Below are 20338 nucleotides of genomic sequence, written 5' to 3'. Positions count from 1 at the left end.
GTATAAGTAAAAAAATGTGAAAAACACTAAACACTACACATAAAATATAAGCCCCTAAAATGTCACTTTCCCATAAAAACACTTAATAAAGTATAAAAACCACAAAAACGCAAAAAACCCCCGCATATTTGGTATTGCCGCGTCCGTAACAATCTGTATAATAAAACAGAACCATTACTGGACCTGCACGATAAACGGGGTAGAAAAAAAACGCAAAAACGTTCCGAAAAAAGATCATTTTTAATTAATACCACTAAAAAGAACAACTCTTCTCGCAAAAAATAAGCCCCAAACCAGATTTGTCAGCCGAAAAATAAAAAAAGTTATGCATATGAAAAGATGGTGATGCTAAAATGAACAAGATTTTCTCCAAATTAGTTTTTATTCAGTACAATTGAATAAAATACACAAAACCCCCACACATTTGGTATCCCTGCATCCGCAACAATCTGCATAATAAAACAGAATCATTATTAGATCTGCAAAGTGAACCCCGTAAAAAAAAGAAAAAAAGTTCCAAAAAAACATAATTTTCAATTAATACCTTATACAAAATGCTCTAAAAAGTAATTTAAAAAATGTTATGCACTCTAAAATAAAACTAAAAAGAACAATCCTTCTCACAAAAAATAAGCCCTTAACCAGATTTGTGAGGTGAACAATAAAAAGTTATGCATATGAAAGTCGGTGATGCTAAAATTAACAACATTTTTGCCAAATTACTTTTTATTCAGTAAAAATATGAAAAAATAAAAAATCTATAAAAATGAGGTCTTTTCGTAATCGTGGTGACCCATAGAATAAAAATAATATACTATTTTTATGGTATGGTTAACGGCCAAAAAAGAAACACATAAAAATTTTCCCAAAAATTGTTGATTTTCATTTCCTCCACCAACAAAGAGTTAATAAAATCTCACCAATTAGCCTATAGATTCCCCAAAATTACCTACCAGAAAAGAGCATCTCATATGGCAAAAGAAATAAGCCCCTATAGGTGCACAATAAAAAAAGAAAAAAATTATAGCCTGTACAATGTGACATAGCAAATCTGATCTACATGGCGCCTCCTTCCCTTCTATGCCCGGCCGTGCGCCCATACAGCAGGTCACCACCACATATAGGGTATCGGTGTACGCGGGAGAGATTGGGTATCAAACTTTGTGGAGCCTTTTTTCATTTAATCCATTGTAAATGTTTAATTTTCCACCCAAAATGAGTGTATTGTGAAAAAATATTACAATTTGCAGACTGCACCTCCATTTTGTTTTAACCCCTATAAAACACCTAAAGGGTTAACAGACTTCTTAAAAGTGGTTTTTTTAAAGTTGAGGGGTGTAGTTTCCATAATGGGGTAGTTTATGAGTCTTGCTATTATTTAGGCCTCTCAGTGTCAATTAGAATTTGAGCTGGTCCATCTAAATACGGGTTTTGGTGATTTTACAAAAAATGTGAAAAATGGCACCCAAATTCTGAGCCTCATAATATTCTAGTAAATTATGTGGAATCTTTAAAAACCATCCAACATAAAGCAGACATTTGGGAAATGTAAGTTATGAATTAATTTGGGTGCTATGACTATCTGCATCAAAAGTAGAGAATTTAGAACGCTGAAAATAAAGAATTTTTCAAAATTTTTGCCAAATTTAGTTTTTTTTCCATAACTCATGGCGTTCCAAAGCTATAACCACTTCTAGTGACACAGGGCAGATTTGAAAAATGGGAGCACGTCCATTAAGGCCAAAAGAGGCTGAGTCCCGTAGGGGTTAACCACAGAGATTTTTGTGCCATGAACATTATGAATGTTCTCTTGAGCAAATTGAAACATCTGATCTGTCCTGTTTGATGTTTTTAGGGAGCCACTAACTGTAGTTTATAATACGATTGTCAGATATTGATAAAAGCGATGTGATTTTGTTTTATTCTGCTCCTTGAGAATATTTTGAAACTACGGTATATATGAGAACACACCCTCACTAAACTGATGAGTTGTTCTTCTGCCAGGCAGTTAATGCACATGTTTGATCTTTTGTAATATTATACAATTTGTTAAGTGGAATGATAAACTTCCATTCCATCATAGGGATGTTGGAAAGCAGCTGCTGAAAGAGGAATGTAGGGTTACATGGTAATCATTCATGCCATGACGTACAAGGTCACACCAGAATAGGAGCCATGCATTGCAGTGTATTTCTGCTGTTGCTAATTGAAAGGAATTCAGAAGCTCTGGCTTAGGACACATTCACACAGACGTATGTCCGCCCGGGATACAGCGGTATGCTGGAGAAAAGGAGGGATGAGCACTGCTCAACCCTCTCCTATCAATAGAAAACAGCGCCGCTGGGCCGCCATTGCAGTCTATGGGGACGTATATCCGGCCACAACGTCCCTTAGATGAGTCCCTAAAAGTAATCTCTGACAGGACTCCTAGAACAGTCCTGCTTACTCCACCCACACACAGTGATTGACAGCTCTCCCTGAATCATGGTAAATATACAGAAAGCTGATAATCACCACATTTGAGGGTATAATTAGGAATGTTAAAGGGAACCTGTCACAAGGGACCTCATTTTCACTAAAGACAGGTCACAGAAGTCCATTGAAGCTGCATTGCAAATATGTCTTTCTGCTTTCTCTAAGCTTTTTCATTACAATATAATTATGTGTTATCAATGACCTTGCACCTTGACAGAATCATCTGTGTAGTCCTAGGGGGTTGGGCTTTAGATTTCAAAAGATGTGACTGGTCTATGCTGCAGACTGCTCAGCTCTTGGCCCCCACCTTTGTGCTCCTGTACAGATTCTCCCCCCCTGCTCCTTCACAGAGCGCACAGTGTGGTGAGCTGACATCAGTGGGACAGGGAGGAGCTGTACAGTAACAGAAAGGTGAGCAGTCTGCAGCACAGGCCAGTCACATGTTTTTTTTAAATGCATCCAAACCAAAGCCCAACCCCTAGGACTACACAGAGGATTCTGTCACAGTTCAAGGTAAGTTATAACACACAATTATATTGTAATGCAAATGCTTAGAGAAAGCAGAAAGTTGCAATGCAACTGTAATGGGCTTTTTCAACCTGTCTTTAGTGAAAATGAGGTTCCTGGTGACAGGTTCCCTCTAAGTTGCTTTTCCATTTCCTAGTATGATGTCGGCACACTTCTGTTTGGAATGGTTTATATCAGATCAGACACCTGCTTCTTCTGTGGATGACACAGCCAGTGTTGACAAATTAGAGCTCAGCAGTTTGGACATGTGAAACTTTAGTACCACTATAGATCACTTGGTACCTAGCCTGACGTGGGTAATAAAAATAAGTATCCAGTACCAGGTACTTTGTGATATTTTGGTAAAGAGCCAAATTGATCTAGCACCACACAGTTTCTGTGGGTTAACACTGCTTTTTATTTAAGAAATTCTGCTCCAGATTATAAAGCTCAACTTAGAGTTCTCTGTGATCAGATGTGGTGATATGGTGTGTTATGATCCCTTTCATTTTCATTTTCAATTGCTCTTACAATCACTATTTACTTTACTTTTGACTTGACGTCATTTGTGGCATTCAGGGAAAGATCTTGTGGTACAATCTGTATCTGTAATAGTTACACCCCCCCCAGACAAATCAATGCGCTACCACTGTGTGACACAGTTACTATAGAAACCCTGAAGGAAGCTAAAATCGCTCTGGGTGACAGGTCCACAGCTGCAACAATTTACTTCTCCTCGGTTAAAATTCATCTCCACCCCTATGATTTTGGCTGGTCTTGTTGAGCTTCTGTGCATAAAATAGTGAATGTCCATTTGTTTCTATGAGGACAATGAGTAATAGACCTGCCCTGGTTCTACAAGACTGAATAAAGAAAAGAGCATTTGAAGTGAAGTTTAATGTAAATTGTGGAGATAAAATATGCTGAGGGAGATATAACAAGCAAAATGCACACAATTTATGGCATCATTTCAGCCAAAATAACCTGCCTTACATGCTATGTGCCACATACATGAAGTGTTTTAGAAAAAATGGATGCTGTCTGAGGTGCAATGTCATGCGCCACATTTTTTGGGCATAAACTAATCCAACTTATAAGGTAGAAAGTGAGAAACTCAGATTTACCCCAGCGATAATCCAGCAGTCATTTCACAAGCCTCAATTGACTTGTGTATGATGCCTTGATTTTGCCACGGCCAGGGAAAAGAGCAAAGATTTTGCATAGATTTTTACTACAATAGACCCCATTTATTAAAGCCCCTGTACTGTTTTTTGTCTGACTTTGCATGTTCTTTTCAGTGAAAACTGCTTGCACATGTATTTATAAAGTGTCCGCGATACATGTGTGGCAAAGCTGGACTATACTCAACACGACACAAAATTCTGCACTAAAAGGGGCATTAAGGTGCAGTTAGACCCCGCACCACCTTTATCATGCAGTGTCCAACAGAAGTGCGTTGCATGCTCTATGTTGGTGCACAATGTTGGAGCATTGAGGGGGGCACCAGTTTCATGAAGAATGTACGCCACAATTCATGCATCTGGCGCACCCTGCACACTACACAGGCAAACTGCAACTAGTGTCGGAACCTTCTTCACCAACACATAGTTCCTTATGTTTGTCATCCTTTAAGCGACCAGCAATTTTCATGCAGGACAATGCCCCCTGCCACACAGCAAAAAGCCTTTCCTTGAAAACAGAAAAAATTTAAACAATTAAATGACCAACCCAAAGTCCTGATCTACACCCAATAGGTGACATAAATCACCACCTTGGAGACAAAGTTATGGCCAAGAAACCCACAACAGTTACAGAACTATGGAAGAGACTGGAAGAAGAGTGGACCAAATCTCACCAGAGCAGTGTGAGAGACAGGTGATGTCCTGTGGCTGCAGATGTGCGGAAGTCATTCATAGAAAAGGCCTGTGCAATTCATACTGATTGGTGACTGCTGTAACCTCTAGCAAATGTAATTATAATCTTTCCCTGTGCTACAGTCATTGCTGTTCTGTAATTATCAAGTTTTTTTCCAAAATAAAGGTTTAATGTTGCTATACTTTGGTAATTTTGTAAAACACTGTTGTAGTGGCATGGTGTTCCCCTTTTACAAAAAAATCCTTCAAATGTTGGTGACTTAGATTACATTATTTCTGAACAAATCAAGTGATCATACATTGTTCTTTTGATCTCCAGTGTAGTGTGACGGAGGAGAATGGTAACAGTAGATCCTGTGATGGAACATGTGCACCTCACACTTGAGCTCTCTGCTCCAGGGCACACAGCTCAATGTTCACAGTTGATAGAATGTCACTTACTTGGAATATCCATGTAGTGGTTGCCATGCGCAGACCAGTCCATGCCAGGGCACACAAAATAACACATAGGAATTCCATCCAGGTGAAATTGGCATGAGCCTGTAATGTATCCCATGATGATGCAAAGCCACAGTCTTTACATTCTTTCAATGCTCCAATGAATTGTCTACCACTTTGCAGCAGAAGGTTAACATAGCTCATAGAAGATGGGATCTCCACGTGCTGGATTTTGTGTTCTTGCTCCATGACTGGCATAAGGATTTAGATTCAGGCTGATATTGTCCCTGGATACCAGTCTGCCAGCTCCTGTTAGGTTTGACACATCAATGGCTGTGACTTGCAAATGGTACAAAGCATGAAGTCCATGAAGACCTACCCTTGCATGCAGCATAGAGGGGTGGCACTGACATCAGTCTTGGTCCTTCTTAAGGGGGCAGTAAATGATGATGTACATCTGGAAGAGAGGGCAGTGATGCTGACTGTGGCTACATGTAAGAAAGGGGCAGCTGGGATGATGCCTATGGCAGGGTGGGGAGGAAGCTCAGCAGCAGCAGCAGCCCCCAGTCTTCTCTCTCTCTGGCAGGGGGAGGAGGGGGCAGCTGGTGCAGTGAATCTCCCTCTCCCTGATTGGAAGGATCCACTGTAGCAGGGAGGAGAGGCTGTGCACGGGCGGAGAGAGATGGCAGTAACATGAGCACGAGCACCCCGCGCCCTGCCAGTGTATATGTATATATATTCACGTTTGAATGGAGGGAGGGCAGAAGAGGGGCGTCCAATCACCGCCCGGGAGATGTCGGATCCTTCAGGAATTCTTCAGTCTGGACTGACATGACATGTGTGTGCCATGCTCTCTTCCCTCATGTCGCCGGTCCCTTCCTGTATATTGTTTTCCAGAGGAAATGACAAGGACATCATACACACCTGCGGTTATTTGTAACAGGACCCTGTACACACTAGCAGCAGAGACACAGGGAGAAGCCTAGCTCCTGTGGCTTCTCCTCCCCCTGTGTAAGCTGTGCCTCGATGTCTTCCAGTCAGAGGACGAATTCTCACTGAGAGGTGACACTGTCCTGCTCCTTCTCCTGATAGTTGTATAGATGCAGGGAGGAGGGTGGCAGCAGTGACAGAGACGGCTGCCCACCCCTTCATGTCTAGCAGCTTCAGACCTCTACACTGACCATCTCCACAGAAGGGAAGAGGCAGAACAACCTGCCCCTCAGATCACACAGTGTACTGTATGACAGAAGACATTTATCAGCTTGTGTGTCACACAAGACCTGAAATAATCACAACGCCTTGCAAACTGCCAGACATTGCGATTATTTTGCTCCTCATGCATTCCATGCCAGCGTTGCCTGCCATCACTATAACCTATGAACTTTCATGAGTGAAACTTTGCAGGTTACTGAACAATTCCACTCTGTGCACAGCATGACGTATCATTGTACGCTGTGCAGCCCAGATGTATCCAGGGGTTGAGGACTTCATCATATGATAAACCACCCCGCCCCATGCGTGTAAATAAGATTGTATGTTTTGCTTATGTATCCTGCAGGAATTGGTGCTGTAGAACAATAATTAAAGGGAACCTGTCAGGATGATTTACCACTTAACGCATTATGACATACATTTACATCATAATTGTGTTAATCCCATACCAAAGTGTGTGCCAAGTACTGCCATATTGACTTATATCGTTGCTCTCTGATTTTAGCCAATCTATTACAATGTGCGATTTTCACCTTGTAGTAGATGATGTGCAAAACCCCCATATACTGCCATACATACCATATATGATAGAATTAATCAGACAACCTAGGGTTAAAGTACTGTAGGTGGGGTGGGCTGAAAAATAGTAAAAAATTAAATTTTTAAAGTTAAAAGATAAATAAAAAAAAAACAATAATTTAAAACCTCTGCTTTCCCTAGAACTGGTCTAAAAATAAATAAACAGGAAAAATCATAAACATTTTAGGTATTGCCGCGTCCCAAAATGTTCAATCTATCAAAATATAATAACTGTTATTCCTGCGTTTAACCCCGTAACGGAAAATAGACCCAAAGCCAAAAATGTCACTTTTTACCATTTTGCTAAATATAAAAGATGTACTAAAAAGTGATCAAAAGGCTGTACAGTCTTAAAAAAGGTAGCATTGAAAAAGTCATCTCATCTCAAAAAAATGACACCACCCACAGCTTGATACACTGAAGTGTGAAAAGGTTTTAAGCGCCAGAAGATGGCAAAATGAAGAGGAGGATTTCAAATTTTTTAAAAATTCATCCATTTATAAAGCGACACAAGTGAAAATATAAAAAATGGGGCTGAGCCTTAAGTTACAAAATGGCTTTGTCCTTAAGTGGTTTTCTGCTTTTCACACAGATACTCCTATCAACAACTCATTTAGTTAATAACATTTATCATATGTCTGCTTTATGTTGGATTAGCTTACCAATACCAAAGGGGGCATCACAACAGCAGATGACGTAAAACTTACTGTGCTACATTCTGCAAAATAGTTGTCATTTACCGAGTTGGCTTTTGAACGTCCCATATGGAAAGTTCAGATGTTTGTGCTGAAACTGTACCACATTCTGCATGTTATTCTTCAGAATACACATATACCATATATACTTTGCACAGATATAAGCACACATACACTACTGTACATATGCATAACACACATATATAAACACTGCACCATATAAACTCTACACACACTATATACACACTACACAAACAAATACACACACAGCCAGGGGCGGACTGGGAATTTAAAGTGGCCGACTACACTTACAATACCTTTGTGAAGTATTGCTGTATAATTTATGAAAATGCTTTTATTTTTATATGCTTGCTAAATGTTAAAACTAAGAGGACGTGTCACGGCCATACCCGCGATCCGTGCCCTTCCATGTGGCGTTTCCCCCCCAGCCCGTATTCACCTCTCCTGGCGCTGCTCCGGTCTCGTCCACGTCGCAATCCTGCTGCTTGCCTAAGCCGTGCAAGTTCCCGCTCACAAGGGTGCGTGCACGCTGGCTCCTTAGTTTTTAAAGGGCCAGTGTCCCTCTGATTGGCGCTGGTTAATCCGGCTTGCCTTATAATCTGGCACCTCCCTTCACTCACTGCTGGATCTTCAAGTCAATTCCCTGAAGTGAAAGCCCTCCTGTGTTTCCTAGTGTTCCAGCATTCCCAGGATTCCTCCATGTGTCTGTACTCCAGTGTTCCTCCGAGTTCCTGTATTCCTGTAGCGTAACTGTATCCTTGTGGCGTTCCTGTATCCATGTGGTGTTCCTGTATCCCTGTGGCGGTCCTGCATCTCTGTGGTGGTCCTGCATCCCTGTGGCAGTCCTGCATCCCTGTGGCGGTCCTGCATTCCTGTGGTGGTCCTGCCGGGCCGAATTTTTTTTCCCCGCTTCCCTGTACACGGCATGGAATATTCAATACCATCACTATGAAGTGTAATTTGTTATGCAGAAAAAAATCCGTCACACAGCTCTTTACTTGTAAAAATAAAAAAGTTATAGATTTTTGAAGGTGGGGAGTGAAAAATGGAAATGAAAAAACAAAAAAGGACGGGTCGTCAAGGGGTTAAGCTATCTGCCTGAAAACAAGATAATTAAAAATTTTGAAAATTGTAAATTTTTCAAAAAATTAATGCGTTTTTTAAATTTGTTTAAAAAATAAACGTAAAACTTATCAGCCAAAATGTAACACTATTATGAAGTACAACAAGTACAATCGCTTTAATAAATAAAAGTGTTCAAAAGTTATAACTATATAAAGCGACGCAAGTCAGTATACAAAAAATGGGGCTGAGCCTTAAGCTACAAACTGGCTACGTCCTCCAGGGGTTAATAATGCAAAGTTTGATTGGTCAGGTTGTTATGGATGCAGAAATACCTATACCTGTATTTTTATAATTATAAATACATCATTTTTTTTACTTAGTGATGTTATAGTACTGAGCAGCCATAACAGGCTGTTGAAGTACTACTGCACTTTAAGCAAAGGTATCAGTGACTGTAAGGCCTCTTGCACACTAGCGTTGCGTTTCACGTCAGGGTGCAATGCGTGAAAAACTGACGTTTTTGCTGCGTTTTTGTTTCATTTTTGTTCGCGTTTTTTTGCGTTTTCGGTGCGTTTTTCACGCGCGTTTTTTTAAGTCAATGGGACTTTTTCAAAGGGACCAAGGTTCGGGAATAAAATTTTTTATTTAATTGAAAAATAATTTCTTCTGATAAGTTGCAAACATCTGCGATCTATTCTTCACTGTTCCGCGCGCGTATATTATCGCCCGACAAGTTAGCAGATGTGAAGAACATTGAAGAATAGAATAAAACCAGTGAACACAGTGAAAACAGTGACCACAGGATCATTTAAGATAAAAACACAGTGCAGAACACAGTGCAGAATAGATTACAGATGTTCGGCACATCTGCTTACTTGTCGGGAGATACGCGCGGAGCGGTGCGAACAAAATAGCATGTGAAGAACAATATATATGTGTGAAGAAGACATTGCAGATGTATGGAAACATCTGCAATGTGTTCTTTACACACATATATATTGTTCTTCACATGCTATTTTGTTCGCACCGCTCCGCGCGTATCTCCCGACAAGTAAGCAGATGTGCCGAACATCTGTAATCTATTCTGCACTGTGTTCTGCACTGTGTTTTTATCTTAAATGATCCTGTGGTCACTGTTTTCACTGTGTTCACTGGTTTTATTCTATTCTTCACTGTTCTTCATTGTGTTTTTTTAATTAAATGATCGTTCGCGAGCAGGGAAAATACTGTTATACTGGTCACCTAGCAACCCTTACGTTTAAAACGCATTGCACTCGCATTGCACTTGCAATGATTGCGAGTGCAATGCGTTCTTGATGCATCTCCATAGACTTGAATGGGGCGTGAAAATTGCGCGTGACTCGCAAAAATAGAGCATGCTGCGATTTTGACGCGCGTGCAAACGAACGCAAGCACGCGCGTTGAAAACCACGCAAATGGAGAAAGACCCATTGAATACTATGGGACAGAGTGCAATGCGAGTTCTGAGCGTCAAATGCACGCGCAGAACTCGCGCGTGAAAAACGCCAGTGGAGAAGGGGCCTAAAACTGACACTTTTGATTATAACAGCAGTGTGATAGGGGTATTTCCACTGCCCCACTCACCTGCGCTTTCCCGTTCAGTACATTAGCACATCATTGCGCCTACTTCCTGTACAGAAAGATGCAGTGGCAACATCCGTACAATGTAAAGTCAGAATCTCAGTCCATCCAGAGATGTGCATACATAGCATTTCATTGTCTTGAAGTTCTGCCCCTCCAGTTCAATTCTTCATTCATTCTCATTGGTGTTTAGCAACCCTTCAGCAGTGAATGGAGTCTTCAACTCCATCAGCCAGCAACAGAAGCTATTTGGGGATGCCAGAAGTCGAACTCCCACCTATTCCTTGGATTATGTAAGTACTCACTTTGAATTGAAGTGTATGTGTGTGTATAATTTGCAATACATTATTATAATTATTCTAAAAATTTGCAGGATGAGAACAAATGAGTAGAGAATAAGGGAAGCATTCGTTTAGTGTCATTTGACCCCTATTTTGACAGAAGAAATCCCAACAGACAGTTATTATTGCTGCACCAACTGAGTCTATTATAGATTGGAAGAGTTGCTATGAATAGCTTATTAGCAGTACTGGTCAGAAAATCTTCATAAACATTGGTGGATGAGGAGGAAACCCTAAAGGCAGATGCACACGACAGGGAATGGCTTCACTAAATGCAGTACCGTATATACTCGTGTATAAGCCGAGTTTTTCAGCACAAAAAATGTGCTGAAAAACGTCTCCTCGGCTTATACACGAGTCAATACTTGTAAAAAAAAATAATTAAAAATGGACTAAAAAAAAATAAACTATTTACTCACCCTCCAGTGGCCACGATGCGCAGCGCTGCTCCCCCGATGTCATCGCGGCTCGTCTTCTGGCTTCCCGGCTCCTCTTCTTGCTGTATGCATTTAATTCTACATGGCGGTACGCTGTATGCATTTAATACTACATGGCGGTATGCTGTATGCATTTTATACTACATGGCGGCATGCTGTATGCATTTAATACTACATGGCTGCACATCCTATGCATTTTATACTGCATGGCGGCATGCTGTATGCATTTAATACTACATGGCTGCACACCCTATGCATTTTATACTACATGGCGGTATGCTGTATGCATTTTATACTACACCAAACCAATATAATGGATCTGGTTCTGACACTCCCTGAAATATTACATATATGGGGGGGGGGGGGGAGCCTCTCTCTATGGCTCGCCTCAGGCAGCAGACAGGCTTGGTACACCCCTGCTCAGGGACACCCCAACACCAGTCTAGTGAAAAGGTGCTCCAAGAGCTAGATTTTGCTTGTTCCTTCTCAGCTTTTCTGTGCACCAAGCCTGTAGACTATTTTACATGGGGTATTGCCATAACTGTCATGACCCATAGAATGATTTGTGGGGTGTTTATGCACAGTGGCATGAGTTGGGCTGAATACATTTCTTCCTACTATGACACATTTGAGAAAACAATGCAGTTTTTACGCTTCCCACCTTCACTTTGTATAACATTTGGGCCAGCATCTCAGGGGTTAAAATTTTCATACAACCCTAGATAAATTCTTTGCGGGGTGCCCTTTCCTAAAATGGGGTCACTTCTCATGGGTTTCTATTACACTGGTACCTCAGGGGCACCCCAACACCAGACTACTCACAAGGGTGCTCCTGTCACAGATGCACCCGAGATCCTTGTCGCGGATCGCGGGCACACCCTTACCTCCTTGTTTGGCGCGGCGCCCCCCAGCCGGACTCGCCTCTCCCCACTCCTAGCTGTGCTCTTGCTTCCCAACTAAGCCGTGCTCCCACTCCTAGGGCGCTGCTCTTTAACACTTAATGGGCCAGCGCCCTCCCGATTGGCTCTGGCGAAACCGGCTCGCCCCTATAATGCGGCACTTCCCTTCACTTCCCACCAGATCTTCAGCATCATTTCCTGCTAAGTGAAAGCCCTCCTGCATTCCCTGTGATTCCAGTGTACCTCTGCGTTCCTGCGTTTCCAGAGATCCTCCAACCTTGCCCCGCTGCAGCAAGACCATCCTGCTTTGTGGCGGGCTCTGGCAAAGACCAGGTGCCACTTAGACTCCAGTCCCGGGTTGCGGCTAGCTCCATCACCTCCCACAGTGATCCAGAGGGTCCACAGACTCTCTTAATGGAAACCTACCACTTGGGATAGGGCTTATAAGCTGGACATGCCGTGCACCAGCTCAGGGTGAGCTGGTGCCGGCGCTTATCTCCGTTATGTTTTTAAATAGTTTTAAAGTGTTTTAACAGTTTATTAATGTTTATATCCTTACTGGCTTTCCCGCACCGGGGTCCGCAGTTAGCGCACCATGCGCGCGACCGTGCGTGCATCTGAATAGGAAGTGGTAGCGCGCATGGTGCGCCGAGCACGGACCCCGGTGCGGGAAAGCTAATAAGGATATAAACATTAATACACTGTTAAAACACTTTAAAACTATTTAAAAACATAACGGAGATAAGCGCCGGAACCAGCTCAGCCTGAGTTGGTGCACGGCATGTCCAGCTTATAAACCCTATCCCAAGTGGTAGGTTTCCTTTAAGAGACTTTCCACACACTTTCCCTCAAGTGTGACAGCTCCAAAGCTAAATTTTGCTCCTTCCTTTCTCAGCCCTGCTGTGCGCCCAGCCTGTCAATTATTGGCATGTGTGGTATTTCCGTACTCGGGACAACCCGCAGAATGATTTTTGGGGTGTTTGTCTAAAGTGGCATGGGTTGGGCACAATATATTAGGCACTAAAATGACATTTTTGAGACAAAAAAAGCAATTTTTGCTATGCACCATTTAATTTGCATTAGATTTTCACCAGCATGTTGGGGGTTAAAATGCTCACTAAACCCCTAAATAAATTCTTTGAGGGGTCTAGTTTCCTAAATGGTGACATCTTTGGGGGGTTTCTATTGCACTGTTACTTCAGGGGCTCTTCAATTACGCTGTGGCACCACAAAACATTTGTAGCCAAATTGGCCTGCCAAAAACCCAATAGCACTAATTCTGTTCTGGTCATCGCCATGCAACGAAACAGAAGTTGTCATCCACATGTCTGGTATTGCCGTACTCAGAAGAAGCAGGGCAAACATTTTGCAATGTATATTTACCTAAAATTCATTCTGAATGTGTCCATTTTAGGGCTAAATGAATAGAATAATCTTATTCAAAAATTGCAATTTCAAAATTTTCAATCCATTTTAGTCTGTCTTTCAGAGAAAGAATTAAAGGGTTAACAGACTTCTCAAATGCTGATTTGAATAGTTTGAGATGTTAGGTTCATAAAATGGTACATAAGCCTTTTAGCCTTCACTTTATTTATGTTGGAGTTATTTCCAGTAGCTGTCGCTTTGGCATTATAATGTAATTTTTTGCTTAAAAGCAGCTTCTTTTGCATTCTGAACAAAGGCGTAATATTTGCAGTCAACTGTCTGTCATCTAAGCCCCCATTGGTAGTTAATTTGATGATACATTTCATGTTGCTTTATTTAACATTTATGTTCTATGTTCTTTATCATTATTCTATGCTCTTTATCGTTATGTTAAGAATGGTCATTGTCCAATTTCTCCAGAGATTTTGTGTGGCTACTTCTTTGGCCTCTTATTCTAACTTTGAATGTGTTTTGTTTTCTACTGCTTTTATGTTATTATTTTTTGGTGCTTTGCAGATCAGGGAGTCTGTGGCGGAGGTTAGTTGCGGAAACATGTTCTACTTCAAGGTAAGTTTGTTTTGTTATTTTTACCTTATTCCAAAACTGACCAGCGTGGTAGGGGTGCTTGGCCTGTGTTGGACGCTACCTGTTTCTGGTTCATGAGTCCGGCACTCGACTAACGCAGTTTAAGTTTAGAATGGTCCTGAAGAAGTGTTTGTTCCATATAGCTTTAGGTCATAAATATTTCTCTACGTACTCTTTTAGGATTGGGGCAGCAGTGAGGGCCGCTCGCCTTGGGCTGAGTGAGTCATAAAGCGTTTAGGGAAATGGGATTCAAAATGTTAATGTATCATATGCTCGTCGATTATCCTTTTTATTTAGTTTTCACACGATATACCGTGTGGATTTTAGGGCATCCCTTTATATTCTGGACAAAGAGGAGAGTTGCTGTTCGTCGGGACAAAGCGAGGATTTGCTGAATGAGAGTAAGAGGGCAGAGATGGAGAGGTTTGCTGGAGCAGACCTCATTTATGACAGGTTTCCTGCTCCTAATGTCATCACTGTGCATCTTGGTGGTGATATTGATAAAATAAGGACAGTGGATTTGGTATTCAAAATGAAACAAAGTTTTAGCTCTGCCGTTTTATTCCTGAGGTGAAGGTAATTTTTTCTGAAATTATTTCTAGACTATTATGGTTGGGAAGCCGTGACTTGAGGTATTGTGAGAAGATTTGAAAGAGGATCAATAGATCCCTGTTTGGTTTTATGTCTTTGCTGTTTTTTTTTCTGTTCGCCATGTGGATCTAGAGCAGTGGTTCTCAACCTTTGTAATGCTGTGACCCCGCAATACAGTTACTCATGTTGCGGTGACCCCAAATCGTGCGATTTACAGTAAAACACGATAAAATCGTGGCTCCAAAGGCTTTAGGCGACCCCTGTGTTTTGTTCATTCGACCCCTGCTGGGGTCACGACCCACAGGTTGAGAACCACTGATCTAGAGGGAGGAGCCGCCGGCTGTCCAAAAAAAAAAAACTTCTGTCCAAAAAAAAAATTCTTCATTTTGCCGTCTTCTGGCACTAATAACTTTTTCATACTTCAGGGCATGGAGCTGTGGGTGCTGTCATTTTTTGCAAATTGTGATGACATTTTTAATGCTATCATTTTGAGGACATTTTGGGACACGATGATACCAAACATATTTCTGATTCTTACTGCTTATTTGCTTTTATATGGGATCTAGGTGATTTAAACTTTTACTTTTTTTCATATTTTTTTATATTTATTTTTTTCAACCATTATTTCAGATTCTCCAGCGTAATTTAACCCTGCAGGGTCCGATTTCTAATACTATATACTGCAATACTACTGTATTGTAGTATATACCAATATTACAGTGATTTCTAATAGCCTGCCATCTGCTGTTGCTACAGGAAAGAGGGCATAATATTGCAGGGAAGGAAGCGTTAAAAGGGGGCTGTTACGAATTAAAGGCAGGTCAGATAAAGGGGGCAATGCAAGGAGGGAATACTCATGGTACAATACTGGAGTTACAGTGGGGAAAGCCGCCTAGTAACCATCCATGCATCCTCTGTATGTTAGCGTGCCAAAATTGTTATGTCATTGTTATATATGATCAATCATAATAATCATTTTAATGGCAGTGCTGCAGCATCTTCCTTTTTGACTATAAAATAGGCCGATGCAGGAAAGAAGTTAAAGACTTTCAATTCCGTCGCCCACATGGACGAATAAGGAAAGCTGAGTTCTGCATCCCTCAGCAGCTAATTGTTATCCTGCCTTTCTTCATGTAAAGAGGGATAAAAAGAGGCTCTGGGATAAGATTGATGACCTGGAGAATCGCTGCAGGTGGAATCAGCAGCATCTGGCGCTCAGAGCTGCCAACCATGCATAGGAGGTCTTATAGGGGTAGTAAGGTGACCAGCGTGGGAGAGGGAGGTGGCGAGGTAATTTCCTTTTAATCTTTGTTTGGTGACCTCTATGGAGTAGGCCCCAAAGGAAGGCCTTTGCCCCTCTTTGTACCGAGCTCTACCAAAAGCAAGCATGCTTTGCCCTGGCATACCCCTTGGTATTGAGGGCATTTTATCCAGACTGATGAATGTTGGTGTATCATTCCCAAGAGAGGCCTTACAGGACTTGCTGAAGACACAATCTACTTCCCCAAGACTCAGGTCACATTGGCATGACCCCCCCAGCGCCTTCTCTATCCAAAAAGCAAGAGATAGAAGAGAACTGTCACTCATGACTTCACTAGTCTTTTGTGAGTATATTTTCTGCTCAGTATATGGAGGACAGCTGAAGGAAAGGGGGCATTATAATGGGGGGCTGTTGAATGAAAGGGAAATTATAAAAGGCGGCTGCTGTAGTAAAGGGGGCATTATAAGGGGGGGCTGTTGCATGAGAGAGGTTAGTTATAAGGGGATTTCTGTAGGACATTGAACATTATTAGAGGGGCTGCAGGAAAGTAAGCATTATATGGTGAGGGCCAGTAACTCAAGATGTTTTACTTTGTGGGCATACAAAAATTACCAAAATTTAATCAAGGTGATTAAGAACCAAAAGCAAAATGGAACATTATAATGGGGCTTATACCGGAAAGGGTGCATTATATTGGGGGCTGCTGCAGGAAAATGGACATTGTAAGCAGGGTTGCTAAAGGAAAGCTTGCATTATTTTGGGGGCTGCTGCTAGAGAGGGGGCATAATTGGGAGGGCTATTTTTTCACAAAAAAACTGTTTATCAAGATCTGTGGCATCTCACATGATGAATTCTCTTCACAAGATTTGCACATTATCTGTAAAATATGGGTGAGAGATTTTATCCTCTGCATACTTTCTCATGGTAATGCTTGACAAGGATTTTTTCCCTGGCTAATCAAAATCAAATACTGTGGCATATTCTGTCACACAGATTTTGACCATCATGTCCTAAATTCTGAGCGGTAACCAACAGGACTCTACTCAAAATATAGGGCATGTGTCTTCTAGTATTTGTGGCCTACCATTGACTGCAATGGTTGAGGGAACCATATACCACCCCACAGAGAGCCAAGATGGCTCAGACTTAGAAGCTTCCACATTATGTACCTATTGTGATGTCATGTGATTTCTGGGATGGCAGGTGCTTAGCTGTGCATTATAACTGCCATTTCTTATGCATCAAGTTTATAAAAAAAAAAATTATACAGCAAACCATGTTCAAAATCTGTCCAGTGTATCACAACATTACAGTGTCTTAGCAGGATACAACTCTATGGGGCAGATTTACTTACCCGGTCCATTCGCGATTCGGGACCGGGCGGGATTCATTAAGGTAGTTCCTATGCCGTCCACCAGGTGGCTCTGCTGCTCTGAAAACCATCGGAACGCACTGGAGTTCACTGAGCCGGGATGAGTGAAGGTTTTCCCACGCCCCCCGATTTCCGTCGCGTGCATACCAGCGGCGATGCGCCAAAATCCCGGGGCAATTCAGGGAAAATCGGCGCAAATCGGAAATATTCGGGTAACACGTCGGGAAAACGCGAATCGGGCCCTTAGTAAATGACCCCCTATATCTTGTTATAAATCTATATGCAACATTATATTACAAGTGTAAGCCTGCATAGCACACAGTGGCCAACAATTATTAACAAGTAGTTTGCCTCACTATCGTGCAGCGTACCTACTGCAGTCTTCATAAATCTGGCGCACCCTGTGGGCGCCCAAAGTCCATGAACTAAGTGTACAAGATAAAAAACTATTGTCATCTAATTATTTTCATATGACTTTGGAGAAGTTTATTATTTTTTTATTATAGGTAAATGGGTGAAAGTTCTCATAGATGTTCCCAATTTATCCCCTACCAGAGGATGCAGGGTTTTTTTGCTAATTTTTCACTCCCCACCTTCAAAAATCCTTAACTTTTTAATTTTTCCATGCACCAGGCTTTGTGAGGCCTTATTTTCTGCATAACAAATCTTACTTCTCAGTGACATTTATTATTCCATGCCATGTACTGGAAGCTGGAAAAAAAGTCCAACTGTGGTGAAAAAAAACATGTGCGTCACCTTCTTGTGGGCTCAATTTTTACGACTTTCACTGTGCGCTCAAAACACCTCTGACTCGAAACTTCAAGTCGAAAATGGAAGAGTTGTTACCAGCCTATTTCGGAAACAAACAGCTACAAATAGTCTACTCCATTATGGAAGTTTCCACCCACAACATATCCGTGACGGTATTCCAGTTGGTCAGTTCTTACGCATAAGACGCAATTGTATGAATAAACAAGACTTCATTGAACATTTTTGGGACTTGACTACCAGATTGAAGAAGAGGGGCTACCCAAAGAAGGTAATCTCACGGGCCTACTAGAGAGCACGGGATGCTGATCGCTCAATCCTACTCCAGACACGGGTGACCCCCCCGTCTGACACCCCTAAATTAATTGTGACTTACAACAACCAGTGGGACGAGGTACGTCACCTCTTTAAAAAAAATTGGAATATTCTCTTAAGTGATGAGAGATTGGTCCCTCTTATCTCCCCCAATCGGTTGCCAGATGGGCGAAGAATTTGAAGGATAACTTAACACATAGCCATTTCCAGCGTCTCCGAGGTCCCACAGGAAGGGGGGGGGAAATCAGGGGTACTTACCCTTGTGGTAATTGTTCAGTTTTCCCATTAATTCAGACTGGTAGCACCTTCCATGATCCTGCATCTGGCAATGAGTACAGACTACACAATTACATCAATTGCAGAACGAAAAATGTAATTTATGCCTTAAAATGTCCATGCAACGAACGTTGGACAAACATCGCAAGAGCTGCGGAAACGTGTACAGCAGCACTTGTCCACGATTACTAATGCTGAAATTCACTTTGGAAGAGAAAAACAATTATCCATGGTAGCTGCGCATTACAGGCTACATCATCAGGGGAGAACCAATGGCACTAAAATAGTCGGCTTGGACTTAGTGAGGAGAAACCCCCGGGGGGGGGGAGGGGTAATATCACTCCAGCTTAGGAGTGAAGCACAATGGATTTTTAAACTTGATTGTTTGGCCCCAAAGGGCCTAAATGAGGACCTCCTCTTCAATGGATTCTACAAACAACGAGGGATCAGGCTGTAAAAGAAGACAGGGAAAAGAAGAAAGAAGAAAGAGGCCCAAACTGGGGTAAGTCCTCTCTGAATACTTATTCTTTCACCTCCTTGAATTTTATGTGTTATTTTAGTCATCACTTGTTCACATGTGATGACTAAACATTTGTTCTGTTGTCCGTCCCACTCTTAACATGCAATAACACTTCTTTTTTAGCGTTTATATTCACCTTTAACCAATTGGATATTCTAGGTATCTTCACTATCAGGTTGGTACATTTCAGTGCACCTACAATTTAATGTGAGATTTTTACACTCCCCCTCCCTCCTCCTCTCCCTCTCCTTTTCATCTGGGTATCCCTTTCACCTCACACTTCTTTCTTTTTTATTGCACAGTTATACCTTCACACTAGCACCCATTGGGACCCCCTTTTTTGCACCCAGGTCCCCCTACTATAACTTATCTACCCCCCCCCCCCTCCTTCTCTCCCCCCCCCTCTCTCTCCCTCCCCTTCCCTTTCTCACTTCACTTTTCACTTTCTAGTTGTCTTTGCTTAATGATTTTCACTTTTATTTATTTTATTTGACTCTATTACTAACCATATGTCTAATACATTACAGCTGATTACCTGTGCTTCCGTCTTCTGTTCCTTTTGTCTTGATCCGTGATTCTCTTCTGTTTCGTTTATTCGGCTCTTCATGGACGTCATGCTACCCCCAAGTGAAGAAACATCTGTATTTTGGAATTATCATCTCTTTCATGGTTTTTTCGATTTTTTTCGGTTCCTCCCCCGTAAGCTGTTATAATCTCGCATTTTTTGGACCAATTAGTATTGATTATTATATATATCTTCATGCAGTTCTCAGATTTCTGGCTTTCATTGGGTTTCCGACCTATTATTATGTTATTAATATGTGATTATTTATCTACCTCACGCTAAAGAGATACTGTTGTATATACTATGTCTATGTCCCCGAATGTGTCCCGCTTGTATGCCGCCCCCCCCCCTTTTCTCCTCCAGCCCTTGCCTCTGAGTAACAATTGTGACTTTTATTTAAAATTGTATTGTCTGGATTATATTGCATGTATATTTTCCTATTTGGCACTACAGGCATACTTTATTGGCTGCATATGTGGCGCCATCCGCGCACAATTGTGTGCGCTGTACCTCCC

General features: G+C 41.7%; 1 protein-coding gene across 2 annotated transcripts in view; it reads right to left on the bottom strand.

The window, feature by feature from the left end:
• The window catches only part of CERS1 (ceramide synthase 1), a 34840-nt gene extending 28456 nt beyond the window's left edge, over positions 1-6384 (bottom strand). For both annotated transcript variants that reach the window (XR_011856480.1, XM_072156305.1), the window contains exon 1: positions 5298-6384. Coding sequence is in view for 1 of the 2 variants with exons in the window: in XM_072156305.1 (XP_072012406.1) it covers positions 5298-5552 (255 nt within the window). In the remaining variant the exon portion in view is untranslated. The remainder of the gene's footprint in view (positions 1-5297) is intronic.
• Positions 6385-20338: the final 13954 nt, after the last annotated feature.

This window comes from Engystomops pustulosus, chromosome 1 (assembly GCF_040894005.1).
Source record: "Engystomops pustulosus chromosome 1, aEngPut4.maternal, whole genome shotgun sequence".
In the NCBI taxonomy this organism is placed as follows: Eukaryota; Metazoa; Chordata; class Amphibia; order Anura; family Leptodactylidae; genus Engystomops; species Engystomops pustulosus.
Note: the sequence above shows the minus strand (reverse complement) of the source record. Positions and strands in the feature narration are given on the sequence as shown.